Source organism: Nicotiana tabacum, chromosome 10 (assembly GCF_000715075.1).
Source record: "Nicotiana tabacum cultivar K326 chromosome 10, ASM71507v2, whole genome shotgun sequence".
NCBI lineage: Eukaryota > Viridiplantae > Streptophyta > Magnoliopsida > Solanales > Solanaceae > Nicotiana > Nicotiana tabacum.
The window spans coordinates 60,352,601-60,368,229 of record NC_134089.1 but is presented as its reverse complement, the minus strand read 5'-3'; the positions used below and the strand labels follow the sequence as shown (position 1 = coordinate 60,368,229).

General features: G+C 38.5%; 1 protein-coding gene and 1 non-coding gene across 3 annotated transcripts; one reads left to right on the top strand and one right to left on the bottom strand.

Moving 5' to 3' along the window:
* Positions 1 to 307: 307 nt before the first annotated feature.
* On the bottom strand, positions 308 to 14,044 carry LOC107763171 (protein FLX-like 1). 2 transcript variants are annotated; one of them, XM_075222901.1, is made up of 4 exons: positions 13,354 to 14,044; positions 3,149 to 3,357; positions 2,933 to 3,015; positions 308 to 835 (listed from the first exon to the last, which is right to left on the bottom strand). In XM_075222901.1, exons 1-4 carry the CDS (start codon positions 13,887 to 13,889, stop codon positions 737 to 739), a joined length of 927 nt encoding a protein of 308 aa, XP_075079002.1. In that variant the 5' UTR covers positions 13,890 to 14,044; the 3' UTR covers positions 308 to 736. The 2 variants fall into 2 exon arrangements, with proteins under 2 accessions (XP_075079002.1, XP_075079003.1); XM_075222902.1 differs by lacking the exon at positions 308 to 835 and adding an exon at positions 2,324 to 2,526.
* TRNAC-GCA (transfer RNA cysteine (anticodon GCA)) lies at positions 12,027 to 12,098 on the top strand. The gene has a single exon. It is a non-coding gene; the product is annotated as a tRNA-Cys (tRNA).
* Positions 14,045 to 15,629: the final 1,585 nt, after the last annotated feature.

Genomic DNA, 15,629 nt, shown 5'->3' with positions numbered 1-15,629 from the left:
TTGATAATGTTACGTTGAAAATGTAGTCGTCGGAATATGTGTTTGATAGTGTATGTCTTATATTTAAGAAAAAATCGATAAATAACCAACCAACAAAACACGATATAAACCGAAGCGATAAAAAATTGCCTTAATTGGTTTGATTTGGTTCTAATATTTGAAAAACCGACTTATTTGATTTGATTTCCTTTTAAGGAAAAATCGATCCAAACCGGACCATGAACACCCCTACTTACATGTTTCTGTCTCCAATCGTCAAACTTATTTTCACTGGTCCTGTCATCATCAGCGGTGACACAAAGTGGCATTCACCACTAAAACTGAATCTTGCAAAAAGAAAATTTGATGAACATGCTTTACAGGTGTCGGTTAATTCTAAATTTGCTATCCAGGTCTCCCCAGAGATCATAATAATGAAATTATCTTGGAGGACTAAGTAGGTTTTAGAACCCAGAGTTGGCTAGTTCACTAAGCTAGAATAGGGCGAACCGATTTGCAGTATGAATCACAACTCTAATTGTCTGCATTCTGTGCCTGCAATCAAGGGATACTGCTTTTTCATCAACACAATTAACTTTCAACCTGTTTAGCGTTCACCCACCTAGAGTCATTTGACCTGTGCTTCGCCAAATCCACTCTTGAGGCTTTCACCATTGATGGTCGTGAAATCCAACAAAATTGACACATTTACCTTTGCTTGTGATCCAGCAGATGCTTTTCAGTTTCCAATCACAAACTACTGATGTACATAGGGTTGCGTCATGTCATAAGGACCGTGTGAACCATAAGACATGGCTCCTTGACCATATTTGGTTGCATCAGCACTGACTTGAACCTGAAACATTACAGGGTTATTACAAATAGGACAGTGGTATTATAGCTCATTTAAAGTTTTCGCAAAGCTTAAGTTGCAATTACATGGCAACTTCCATGTGCCACTTTGTCCTCTTTGTAGGTTAGCAAGGGAAGTGCCTTGGATCAAAAAGGTGGAACCAACTAAATAATAGTTCCATCTAGTGGATTAAGATCCCATCCAGTAAAGTCTGCTAGAGTATTTATCAATAGGGTGCTAATTTTTTGACATGTTTCCTCTTCACTAATTAATGGACAAGATCTCTTTAACTAAAAAACTAGGTTTACCATGGTTCTGTTTCTCCTTTCTCACGTTTTTAACCCTTTTCAAACAACCCATCCTTGTAAATCCTTCGCCTTCTTCCTTTTTCTGTGGCCCTCTCATCGAAGAAAGAAACTTCTTTTTTTCCTTTGTTGGTTTTTACAATTAGTATTTGTTTAACAGAATTATAAATAGAAAATCAACATCAACTAAAATCAGAAATGTCTTCCTCAAAGGTGGTGCAGATCAAAATGTAGATTGTAGAGTCTCCAATGAAATCAATTGCTAAATGTGGTTCCATGGAGAGTCGACTCGGAAATAAGAATGAAAGACATGTTATTAGACAATTCTATTGGCAACACAGGAGAGTGCATCTATAATAAGAATTTGCTTCCAACAACAACAACAACAACAACCACCCAATATAATCCCACAACAATTTGCTTCCAAATTAAAATTATTTAAGTAATATAATTATCCTTCTAGATTCCAAAAAAAGACGATTTGGAAGGTGTGCAATTAACTTAGCCTTTTATTTTTGGGTAATTAAAAGAATTCTATTTACCAAGTAATATTTACAAAGCATTCATACAAAAAACAGCACATCCTTGACAGCCTCAGGTATTCAAACTTCATTCTAGTAACATCTAAACACAACACATGCGAAGAACGATGTCCTGAAAGGGTTTCTGGCGATTAAAGTAGGGCAAGCAGAAGAAGAGCAACAGAGATAACAAATCTCTGTTTCAAGCAGAAGAGAAATCTAACCATGGTTAAACTAGTTTTTTAATTAAAGAGATCTTGTCCATTGATTAGTTAGGAGGACACGTGTCAAAAAATTAGCACCATATTGCAGAATACTGGAGCAAACTTTACTGGATGGGATCCCAACCCACATCTAGTAGCCTTAAATTAGGAAATTCTCTACCAATTTTCGCTTCTCCTGAGTGCGAAAGGTAAGCATGATATCATTATAAACATGGAAGTCCACAGGATATGATGAGAACAGGCAATGATTTCTTTTTTATTTTTTATTTTTCTCAAAGCAACTATCACGAGTCAATAAGAATCATGAAAACTTTCCTCACGTAAAATCTTTTATGATGATCTAATTAACTGAGTTTTTCTAGATAAAGGATGATCTAACTTCCTGATGCAAACTAGTGATATGAAGAAAAAGGACAAGAAGCGGAAAAAAATAAAAGGCAAACAATACTATATAGGAGCAATATATAAAGAATCCTTGCGCTTTGCTTTTTGATGATAAAAGAAATTGTTTTTTTTTTTCCAAAGTGCATTCTTGTATTAGAACTTGGAAAAGTTTCCTAGCATTCCCCCAGAATCATCCCCAGCATCGCCATCTTGACTTCCGCTTTCATCTACCAGGAAGCATATAAGCTAGCCTATCATATCTTGACAGCCCAATAGAATAAAATAAAAAATGAAAAATGAGAGAGGAAGGAGGATATCATTGAATCCAGATGGAAAAAGCATAGAGTTTAAAAGTGAACAAGAAGGGAAATTCACTTATTCTGCCTATGCTAATTTAGCTCACTGCCAGGCAAAGGACAAAGAGGAAGTTTGCATGACAACATGAATTTAAACTGTTTGAAACATTAAAGGACAAGAAGGATCGATCAACAATATGCAAACAACAAATACTTAAGAGATCATCACATGTAACATTCCATCTCATTTGCCACCCTGATAGAATTTTTTTTTAATTTCTTTATGCTAAATTGTTACAGAAATTATAAAAACCAAAAGTCAAGAGAACGTATAACCATTTGAAAATGTAATACATATGCAATTACAAACCTGATGTACAGCATAAGGAGCAGGGTACAAAGTCCCTCCATAACCTGTTTCAGGATTTCCATAATTGGCAGAATACGTAAAACCTGGAAGGATAAATCCAAAATTCTATCTTAATTAGCTGAGTGTACTATGAAGTAGATAATAATGATAAGCTCTACAGCAGGTGGAAACTGGTGGGTTTGTTTTCCACCAGGTGAAACTGGTGGTTTGACTTACTTGGATTCGCTGCAGCAAACTGATGGTGTGAATTACTTGGAGCAGCTGCTGCAGCAGCTGCGGCTGCTGCTCTTGCCCTCTTCTCTGCATTTGCAAGCTCAGCATGTAGGCTTTCAATTTCAGCAGTCACAGTAATCTTATGCTTCTCCATAGCTTGATTATATTCAAGGTTACTGGCATGCATCTTTTTTTCATAGTCAATAGCAGCTCTGTTCATTTTGACAGCAGAAAAATTAAAAGTTCAAATATCAACAAGAGTATGAGAGCCCGAGAAGATATGTAAGACCAATAAGCCAACAAAGGGGAAACACTTGAACTTCTTTCATTACCTTGGTCCATCCAGCTAAAGTAGATCACAAATAAAAAATGGAAAAAGGCCAAAACTGCCCCAGACCTATTGAATGTGGTATTAAAATGTCCTCCATCCATCTATTGAGCCAAAATGACCTTGTTGTTATCTTTTGGCCCCAAAATGCCCTAAAAACTAAGGGACAATTTAAAACAAAACCAGAAAAGACCCAAACTTCCCCTAATCTATTGAATTTGGTAAAAAATGCCCTCCGTTAACCACATATCAAATTATATGACCCACCCATCTCTTAATATCCAACCTACCTAAAAGACCAAAACCTGAATTTAATAATAAAACTCCACATCCAATCTCTTTACTTCTTTCCAATGAGTTTTATCTTCTCCTTGGAAAAAAGTAAGTTCGAAATAGTTATTTTCTTGGTTATTTGATGTTTAACACCCGGTAGCTGAGATTCCTCTTCTCTAATTCTAGAATTGCCAGAAGAATTTTTCGGCTACTTATCTTTTCCACCCAAAAATATTAGTCTTGTGGGGTTTGTTCATTTACTTTTCTTTTCTAAACTTACTTGTTATTTATATTGTTTCTCTTGTTCTCTGTAGACAACTGGAATGTGTATTATGTGAGTTTCTTGTAGTTATCATTATCATTTCATCTCTTTATATTTTGTATTGATTTTAAATTGGGTTTCTTGGCTTGTTGTACTATTTGGTTGTGTTGTTTTCCGTGCACAGTACATATTAACTTTTTACATTGACTATCTACGCGCTTCAGTGAATTTCCTAGTTCTTAGCATCAAATTTGGTTTCTGTAGTACAATTGAATTTGAGTTCTCTTATTTTGGAATAAAATTGTTGCAATTTTGGAACCATAGGTGAGTCAGTCTAGTGAATTTTAGTGGTTCAGGAGTTCCTCGGACATTATAATCATAATTTTCATAATAAGAAATATAAGAAGAAGATAAAAGCTATCTTTGGCTGCTGCGAAAAGTTGATTGGTCTGCCTTTAACTTTGCTCTCAGGCACACTCCCCGAGGAGCCTGAGAACTTGGAATTTTGAGTTCATACAAACATCATCGGAGAGCCACTACTGACGCGAGTCAACCCCTGCAGACAGCTCCGCCATCAGATCTCCCACGCGCCGCCAAGCGCCGGCGAGCACTCCACCACGCGCCGGCACGTGAGACTGCTCCGGGCATCTTTTCAACTTTTTTCTTCAGGACAGCATCTTCAGCACCCTATTCCGACCCAACCCATCTTGGCAGTTCTAGATTCCGATCACCTTTACTTTTCTCTAGCGACGGGAAGTTTTTATCCGGCCATTTGTTCCCGAAAGTTTTTCCGGCTACTATAGCAGACACTTCCTTTCAGTTATGATGGATGATAACACAATCTATTTTAGGGTGGGTTTTAAATCTTATGACATTGCAAGGGATGAATCAAGAGCAAAGACTTGGTATAATTGGACAGAGCGAGGGCACAACTTGATCAGAAGAACATTTTTCAGTCAAAAGACGATGGAGTGGCTATGCTATGCCATTAGTGAAGGCATCAAAAGTGAAGGGAAACCCAGTTAGAAGATGGAAGTTTCAAGACCACTTTACAGAATTCTTTTGCTCGAGGAACTACAACAAGCATGGACGATATATTAGTATCATTAGCTTGCAAGGGAAGGCTAAAAACAAAAGAAGATCAACAATTATTTACCCAGAAATGGCATTTAATACAGGTTGGACAGACATTGCAGTTAAGATCTCAAATTTCATTAAATGCAAGGCCCAGAAGGCAGTTATATTTACATCCAGAAATACAGAAGATCATCTTACCTACTCAGAAACAATCAGGAGAAATAAATGGACTACTAGAGAAATGAATGAGGCCTTTGTTCAGCATCTCAGGTGAACCCAACTATTCCCAAAACGAACTCCTCTCCAGGAGTGTGGTAGGTTGCCTTTCAGTGGAAATCTCTGACATTCCCACTCTCTTAGATATTTGTCGATGGGCTAGCAGCACATGGAAGCAGGCACACGAAGTCAACATCTATGAGATGGGTCAAAATCGTTTCCTTTTTGAATTCTCGTCGAAGAAAACTGCAGAACACGTCCTCAAAGGGGTCTGGCACTGGCACAAATTTTCTCTTCAATGGTGGTCACCAATAGCAAGCTCTATCTCAAAAACCCAGGGCCTTGATCAGGTTTGGATCAGACTAGTTGGACTCCCTCTACACCTATGGTCCCAGAAAGTGTTCAAAGAAGTCGGCAATTATTGTGGAGGTTGGGTTCAAACTGAAAAAGAGACAGAACTCAGAAATCACCTCAAATGGGAGAGACTGAAGGTGAAAGGGAACGGAGATTTAGTCCCAAAGGTGGTTGATGTGGAGAGCGAAGGGATCATCTTTACAATTCAAATATGGTGTGAAGCACCGGTAAGATTCAGCTCCGGCAGTGGCAACATGGAGGTCTTTAACCAGCAGATAACAAAGCAATCTATGGCAGCATGGGGAGAGGCTCAAGATCTCAGTGATGGGACAGGGAACGTGGGCTGTTCTAAGGAAGTACAACCTACGTCTATAGTTTTAAAAGACTCGTGTGTGCTGTCACGTGAGAAGTCAAGACTCTTAAGTGACCCTTTAAATACAAGCCCTAAGGAAAATTTTAAAAAACCTTTGGGCCCAGATCCTTTGGCCCAAAGTCTTCTGGAGGCCAAGCTGTTAAAAGATATTTCTACATATCTCAGACCCGAACCACTATCTGTAGAAATAGACGCAATCTCTCCATTTTCTTCACTTATCCTGCATGCTACAACCCACGAAATAAAGCCAAACTTGGAGGACACAAACACAACATCTGAAGAAGAGAGAAGCACAGAAGCCCAATTTAACCCAAGCAACGCAGAAGATACCATGTCTGTCACCAAGGAGATAGAAAATTCCTCAACAGAACTGCAAGCAACTAACAACATGCAGATTATTGAAGCAAGTGAAGATGCAAATTGGACAATTGAAGAGGCAGAACCACTGAATATGCAAAGCAGAGAAGATGAGAAGGACCCAGATTTCGACACTCCAATCTGGATTCACCAAAACATCGTCAAGCTAAGCAAAGAATTTGGATTAGATTTTCAAGGCTGTGAGAAGGAGGCTCTGCAGCTATTCATGAAGATTGATCACAAGAGGCAAGCAAACAAGGGAGAAGCAGAATTGGTGGCGGCAACAACTCCAAAAACTAAGGGTTTCAAAGAGCTTAAAAGTCTGGATATAGGGAGCAATTTTCAAAGCAATGGCACCAGAAGCAGGGGAGGTTACCTTATCATCAAAGATCAATGAAAGTCAACGTCATACCATGAAATGTAAGAGGGCTCAACAGGCCAAGGAAGAGGGAAAAGATCAAGAGTTGTATCAATACCTGGAAAGCTGATGTGTATTGCTTTCAAGAATCCAAATTGGAAGGTGATATCACAAGAAATGTTAAAGATCTATGGGCAAACAGATGGGGGAAATTTGCACAGCTAGAAGCCAGCGGAACCAGAGGAGGCATTCTGCTTATGTGGGACAGTAGGATTTGGGATGGTGAAATAAATAGCTTGGGATCGTACTCTATTTCATGTAAATTCACTGGAAAACCCAGGATTTCACCTGGCATTTAACTAGTGTTTATGCTCCAAACGATAGAGAAGAAAGAGAAGAGGTTTGATGGGAAGTTGGCACAGCTAGGGGATTATTCAATGGCCCCTGGATTGTATGTGGAAATTTTAATCCAGTTAGATTTCCCTCCGAAAAGAAAAATTGCAACAGATTCACTAGAGCAATGACTGATTTCTCTGAATTCATTGGAGACATGGGTTTAGTGGACTTAAAACTGTTAGGAGGCAGATTCACTTGGAGAAAAGGAGATAGACACAACTCTGCAGCCAGACTTGACAGATTTCTGATCTCTGAAGACTGGGATGATGGTTTTACAAACATAAAACAGTCAACTCTTCATAGAGTGACTTCTGATCACACCCCATTGTTGCTTCAATGTGGGAACTGGGAATCAACTAAATCCTATTTCAAATTTGAAAATTGGTGGTTGCAGACAGAGGGATTCAAAGACATGATCAAAAACTAGTGGCACTCATTTACTTGTGAAGGAAGGCTGGACTACATCTTGGCTTTCAAGTTGAAAGCCTTGAAAGATAAACTCAGAAATTGGAGCAAGCAGAAACTCAACATACTATCTCAATTGTCTGAGCTAGATGAGATTCAAGATCAAAGAGACCTGAATAAGGATGGAATACTTACCAAAGCTACCTTGTCTATGGAGTTTGAGGAAATTGCTAGACACGAAGAGGTGGCATGGAGATAGAGATCCAGGGCAACATGGTTGAAACATGGGGATAGGAACACAAAGTTCTTTCATAGAACAGCCAATGCACATAGAAGACAAAACAACATTGATTTTCTAGAAGTAGAAGGCCAACCTATGAGGAACCCAATTGACATCAAAAGAGAGATTGTCACATACTATAAAAGCTTGTATGCAGAAACAGAAGAATAGAGGCCGCAAGGCAACCTCAAAGTGTGTCCCACAATCACAGCCGAAGAAAACCAAATGTTGCAGAGTCTATTTGAAGCTCAAGAGATATGGAATAGGGTCCAAGCATGTGCTTGGGACAAAGCCCCTGGACCTGATGGCTACTCCATGGCTTTTTTCGCCTATTGCTGGGAGGTGGTCAGCATAGATGTAATAGTTCTTGTACAGAACTTCTATGATAGAGGAATCTTTGAGAAAAGCTTCAATGCAACCTACGTAGCTTTGATCCCAAAGAAGAAGGGTGCCAAAGAATTGAAAGATTTCACACCTATCTCCCTTATAAGTAGCATTTATAAAATAATTTCAAAACTACTTACTGAGAGACTCAAGAAAGTTGTGCACAAATTGGTAGACACTCAACAAATGGCCTTTATCAAAGGGAGAGATTATGGACGCCATTCTCATTGCCAAAGAGTGTATAGATGCAAGGATACAAAGTAAGAAACCAGGGATATTATGCAAACTTGACATTCAGAAGGCCTTTGATCATTTGAATTGGAACTTCTTACTTGGGCTCTTAGTGAAGATGGGTTTTGGAGACAGATGGGTCAACTGGATCAAGTTTTGCACAAGCACAGTAAGATTTTCTATCCTGGTAAATGTCCAGTTGGCTTCTTTCCATCACAGAGAGGGCTAAGGCAGGGAGATCCTCTCTCCCCCTTCCTTTTTATCATAGCCATGGAAGGCCTTAATGACATATTGAAAACTGCTCAAATCAACAATTGGGTCAAGGGTTTTAAGGTATCTCACAGGGCAGCCAACAACCTGGAAATCACACACCTTCAATATGCCGATGACACACTGGTGTTCTGTGATGCTGACAGAGAACAACTGAAGATGATGAGGGTGATATTCATTCTATTTGAAGCTATTTCTGGGTTGCACATTAACTGGAGCAAAAGCAATTTACATCCCGTTAATAAGGTAAATGGACTCCAAAACCTGGCTAACATTCTTGGAGGAAAGATAGGGGAACTACCGACTATATATTTGGGCATGCCTCTAGGAGCTAAGAGCAAGTCTAAAGGGATTTGGAATGATGTATTGGAGAAGTGTGAAAAGAAACTGGCTAACTGGAAAAGTCAATACTTGTCCTTGGGAGGAAGACTAATCTTGATTAATAGTGTGTTGGATGCCTTACCTACTTACATGATGTCTCTATTCCCTATTCTTGTCAATGTGGTGAAAAGAATAGATGCAATGAAAAGGAAATTTCTGTGGCAAGGCAACAACAACAAAATTCATCTAGTCAAATGGGATGCTCTATTAGTCAGCAAGAAGAAAGGAGGACTAGGAATCAGGAATTTGAGAGTACAAAATCACAGCTTGATGATGAAATGGTTCTGGAGATATGGTTCCAATGAAAATTCACTTTGGAAGGAAGTAATCAAAGGGAAATATGGAGTAGAAGGCAACTGGGCAGCCAAACATGTTAGTGGTCCTTATGGAGTAAGCCTCTGGAAGTCCATTAGAAACTTATGGCCAAAATTCAGAAGCAAGGCCCACTTCAGAATAGGTAATGGTTTGAAAACTTCATTCTGGGAAGACAACTGGCTTGGCCAAAATTCACTTAAGTAGCTATTCCTGACATCTACATCCTGAACCAGCAACAAGAAGCAACTGTGGGTGAAGTATGGTCTATCCATGGTTGGAACCTTAGCTACAGAAGACTACTCAATGACTGGGAGATAACTAGGATAACAGAATTTTACAAAACACTAGATCAGTTCAAGGGGACATCACTCTTTGAAGACTGTATTCTATGGCAAGGGAACAGACAAGGTATTTTCTCAGTCAAATCAGCATACAAGGAATTCAACGTCTCGAATAACCAGATTGATTGCTGGCCTTGGAAGTTAATATGGAAAGTCAAAATTCCATATAAAGTTGCCTGCTTTACTTGGCTCTTGGCTAGAAAAGCAGTTCTGACTCAGGACATCCTCATCAGAAGGGGCTTCCACCTATGCTCCAAATGCTATCTATGCGGTGAAGAGGCTGAGACAATCAGCCATCTTTTTTTGCATTGCATGATTACAGAACAAATATGGAGGATTTTCATTAATCTGAAGGGGATCATGTGGGTAATGCCTAGGGATATAATGGACGTCCTAAGATGCTGGAGCAATTACGGCACCTTATCCAATAAGAAAGAAAGATGAAAAATAGTGCCAACTTGCATTTGGTGGACAGTTTGGTCAGAGAGAAATCAAAGATGCTTTGAAGACAGAAGTAGCACCATACAGAAATTGAAAATGAAATGTTTAGTTCTTTTCCACTTTTGATGTAAACAAAAGTATATGGAAGATCCAGAATCCATTATTGATGTCCTAGGCTCTCTATAGTACAGTAGGGATTTAAGATCTTCCTATACCATCTTCTGTAAATTTGAAAGAATGCACCTCCTTGGTGCAGTTGATATATATACAAAATTGTCACCTTCTCAAAAAAGAAGATAAAACTTACTTGAAAAGAAGGAAATAGATCAAGTGCGGGGTTTATTATTAAATTTAGGTTTGGATCTTACGGTAGGTTGGATTTTTAGGGATGAGTGGGTCATATAATTTGACATGTGGTTAATAGAGGGACTTTTTAATCAAATCCAATAGATCAGGGTCATGTTTGAGCTTTTTCCGTTTTGTTTTTAATGGTCCATTAGTTTTTAGGTCATTTTGGGGCCAAAAGGAAACGGCAGGGGCATTTTTGGCTCAATAGGTGGATGAATGGCATTTTTGTACCAAATCCAAAAGGTCATGGCGGTTTTGGCCATTTCCAAAAAAAATCCATCTAGCTAAACATGGAAGCATAAGGTATTAAATTCCAACTGGCAGATAAACCATACAACTATTTTAAAAGGTAAATCTGTGAGTAGTCACACAAACAATTCAAACAACTATGCAGGAACAAATGCAGACATGTGACAGAGAATGACCAAAATGGCAATATAAAGGGATCCATGTCACAGCATAGCTATTATACTTATGTCTCACTTTTTACTGTAATGCCATTAACATTGTAGAAATGCGACTGTGATGCATGATCACCACAAACTTGGAGAGTATCTTTTCAAATGACGAATTTAAAATGGCTTTGAGCTGCAATATGCCACATCAAATTGTCATCTCAAATCAAAATTTGGTTTTTCTTTTCTTGAGAATGAAATCAAAGTTTGGCTTTTCTTGCTTTCTTTTATGTTTTATTTTGTTTTACATGCATCGGAGGAAGGATTTCAGAAGAAGAGTCTCTGTCAACCCTCAGCTCAGGTGGAAAATTTGTTAAAAGGTTCTTATCATCTCTCTCTCTCTCTAAATATGTATGTATGTATGTATACATAAAGAGATATATATATATTTTTATTTTTATTTTTTTTTTCCTTCACGTACAACAGGTACCAGACAACCACATACATAAACAAGGGAACTGACGACGCCATGAACCTTTAACCACATAGAGCTAAAGTAGGCTTCAAGCATGACATTGGAAAAGGTGAATTGATATATCTTTCGAGTTTGAGTGGGTTACAAGTTTCAATTTGGACATAACTATGACATCCACAGCAAACAAGGATGTCCGATTGTCCACACTTCGTCATTAATTGCAGAACCTTCCATTTCACCACTATGGCATTTGTTGTTTTTTTTTCTTTTCTAAAATTTGTAAATGCAGCAACTCTTCACGTCTCTGAGACACACTAAGACAGCACTCAAGATTTTTTTATCATGATAAACTACTTCTTCGGATAGCCGGTTGATTTACTGATGTAAACCTAGCATCTAGTGTTGCTATTCTATTTTGTATAAAAAAGTCTTGTTTTAGGCAGGTTTTGTTCCCGTTGATAATGGTGAAACAAACTTGAAATGTTCTCTCTTTTAAAATAAAACAATCAACTACAAGTACAACACACGGTCTAGGCCAAAGATAACGCAGCACACGCCAAAGGAAGGACAAATAGCTCTAATTTAATTTGCATTTGACAATCATTGATAATTATATGTCAAGGGTCCATAGCTCAGTGGTAGAGCATTTGACTGCAAATCAAGAGGTCGCCGGTTCGAACCCGGTTGGGCCCTTAGGTTATCCTCACAAGGTAGGGGTAAGGTCTGCATACACACTACCCTCCCCAAGCTCTAATTTAATTTGCATTTGACGATCATTGATAATTATATCTCGACCGCAATTACAGACATGAAACTATAATGAGAAACAAGATCCTACAAACTTGTTATTCATTCTCATTGCTTGTGTTTCTTACCACTTTCTATTCCATTTCACACATAACCAAAGATGAAGTTGTAGAGTCGGGATAGTTTTATGAAACCACAGAAAGTTTGTACAAACATAGCTCTAATTTAATTTGCATTTGACAATCATTGATAATTATATCTCGACCGCAATTACAGATATGAAACTATAATGTGAAACAAGATCCTACAAACTTGTTATTCATTCTCATTGTTTGTGTTTCTTCCCACTTATTATTCCATTTCACACAGATAAGCAAAGGCGAAGTTGTAGAGTGGGGATAGTTCTATGAAACCACAAAAAGTTTGCACAAACATAGATTATGCGAAAAGTAATATAACATGAAAATATGATTGATAATATAGACAAAACATCCGTTCACTCTTGGCCATCTCAATGGCAGGCAACCCAAAAGAGGCGAATGAATAGATGACTATACATTAGCTGTGTGTCTCATTTAAGATCTGTTTCTGTGTCCTACTATCTTCCAGATTTCCATCTTTTTATCTCTTTATTATCGAACTATCTTTTAGTTTCTATAGCACCCGTTTGTCCCATTGTAAGCATTTATATAAAATACAGATAAATAATGATAATGGGGCTACCAAAGCTGGGCAAGTCATGTTAGTGAAATGATTTAGGATATTGCATCAAGACATATCTTCTTCACATAGAGCACCCAAAGGTGTGGCCTATTGGTTAATGAAATGGGTGCAAACCTTGGAGACTACGGACTCAAATCCCAAAAGACAAAAAACATTAGGTAGCAGAATTACTCCTGTTGCGGTAGAAAGTAGCATGTACCCGGTGGAAAAGTCATAGTGAGCAGGAGCTTGCCCGAGCACCACAGTTAAAAAAAATAGGCATATCTTTTTCGTATAGGAAACGCCAAATTAAACACTAAAAGAAAGATCACAATGAATACAAATAACGTTTATATCGCTTGAATTGTGATATATATGCTTGTTCCCTCGTTCAAATTCATCTATCTTTTTCTCTATACCGTGTGAATGATTATGTGTTCACTGTTCATTTGTCATAAAAAACATGACATCATACAGTGTAGAGGTGGTAGTAGGTTACCTTCCTCGTTGAACTTCCTTGCGCATGCTCTCAATTTCCGCTTTGATTACAGGAAACTGCTGCAACTCCGAACGAACCTTGACGAGATCATCCTCCATCTCCTGTAATTTGGCTGTCAGCTCTTTGCGGTCAGCATTTAGGTTCTGAATATCGGTCCTAACCCTAGCCATCTCTACGCTAAGCTCATCGACTGTATGGACTTCGCCCTCCATTCTCCGTGCCTTCTCGTAAATCTCACGCACTTCAGCATCCCTTTCCGCTTTGACCGTTGCAGCGGTGGAAGAGAGATGCCGGAGCTCCTGCTGGACGGCGTCGAGGTCCTGTTTAAGAGCGACGTGCGCGGAGGCGAGACGGTGGTTGTCGAGGAGCAGGGTTTCGATCTCGCGTTCCTGAGCCGCTTCCCGGTCATCAATTAAGACTGGCGGGTGATTACGGGCTTGACCGTGGGTTTGGGTTTCGGGTTGTGGAAAACGGCGGCGAGAATCGTCCGGCAGTTGTGCTGGATAAGGGGCGTGGCGGCGCTTTTTCTTTGTCATGATCAAATAAACAGATGGAATCCTCCGATTTCACACTAAAAATAGGCTTTTAGCTTTCATCGCCGTGAATTGACTCGACCTGTTTTTCTTTTACTTCCTCGGCCTAAATTTACTTCGCCTTTTGATTTTAGTTTTTTATGGGTAACTAGTTTCAATATAGGAGTACGAGTGTTTCTCGTATCCTCTTTTATATCTATATTTATCTTTATCTTTATTTTCTATCTTTAATTAAAGGCACAATATCCTACGAAACACTTGTACTTGTTTCGGTTTATCATCCCGGTCCCTACACTCAATAAAATTTCATTCAGACACTTCAACTTAATCAAAACAAAACTTTTAAACATCTCCAGAATCGTGTGATGCTCACTTGTTTGACGTGGATGACAAATTAGCATCCACATCATATTATATGCCAAAATAATATTATTTAACAAAATTTTAATTTCATAAACAAAAAATAAGCAAAAATTAAAATTAAAATTAAAATTAAAGAAAACTCTTCCTCCCTTCTTCAAACTCACCCACTCAACCTTCTTAAAAGAATAACCCACCCGTCATGGCTTCTCCACCATGAGTACCACTACTTTCTTCACTCCTCTTTTAAAGAAAGTTATCTATCCATGAAAAATACATGAGTAGAGAATTAAGTCTTTTGAATTTTGACTTATTCCTCTACCCCAATTTGGAAGGGCTGTGAAAAAATTTGAAAGCTAAAACCACCGAAAAAAATGGAGGAGTCACAGAGAAGGGAAAGATAATATGATGGAAGAAGAAATACACACCAAGGAGAAATCTAATAAAAGAAGGGATGAAGAAAGATGAAGAAAAAGGGGAAGGGAGGGGATCTAAAGAAGAAGACGAGGAGAAGAGGCGCGCGTGCGAGGGGGGGTAGGTCAGAATGAAGGAGGAAGGGACTGAAGAAGAAGAAGAAGAAGAGGGGAGGGGGGAGAACGAGAGGAGGGGGGCAGAACGAAGGGGGAGTCTTATTTCATACTAGAATAACTGGTAGTATTTTTTTATTTATTAATTAATTTTTATTTTTTTTAATAAAGAAAAATCATCGACTCACGCAGCTAATGTGTGTGTAAATCACTCATTTTGTCCACTTCAGCCATATTAGTGCCACATAAGCTCGGTCAACGGTCAGAAGGGTTTAAAAGTCTTATTTTGATTAAGTTGAAGTGTCTGGATGAAATTTTATGTAGTGTAGTGTTACAACCCATGTTTTTGTACCTTAAAGTACGTCGTGAGTCAATTGATGTAAGCTCAAAAAGGATGAAATCCTTCTACAAGGATAAGAAAGGTTTGCCGAAGTGTTAAGCAAGTTAAGATGAATATGAGACTTGTAATCATGATTTAAATGAGTTTAAAGCCATGATATGACTATATATGATGTTTGTATATGAAGTATAAAGTTTGAGAAAAATCGGATTTAAGTTGCGGAAAAACCGACTAAGGATTGCCATGTAATGAAGCTTCTTGAGTAATAAATTTCATGAGCTAGATATGGTCTTTTGGGGGCATATTATATATCAAATTGAAGGTCTTGGAATGTAGTTTCACACTTTTAACCGTTCATTCATACGATAGATATAAGCATCTGAAGGAGGACCTATGCGAGGGTGCCAAGTGGCACATTTTTGACTTTTGAAAAAACGGGATATTTACATCCCAATCTCGTCTCCTTCTCCATTATTCCAGAGACCTCGACCAAATAGCACCCCCAAACTCACCCTC

Bases quoted from the DNA above. Each gene is read 5' to 3' on its own strand.
- LOC107763171 (XM_075222901.1), bottom strand. From the start codon at position 13,889: ATGACAAAGAAAAAGCGCCGCCACGCCCCTTATCCAGCACAACTGCCG. The intron at 3,358-13,353 runs GTAACCTACTAC...CAAAATGAACAG, and splicing joins AAGGAAGTTCAACGAGGAAG to AGCTGCTATTGACTATGAAA. The intron at 836-2,932 runs GTTTGTAATTGC...GTAATGTTTCAG, and splicing joins CTCCTTATGCTGTACATCAG to GTTCAAGTCAGTGCTGATGC.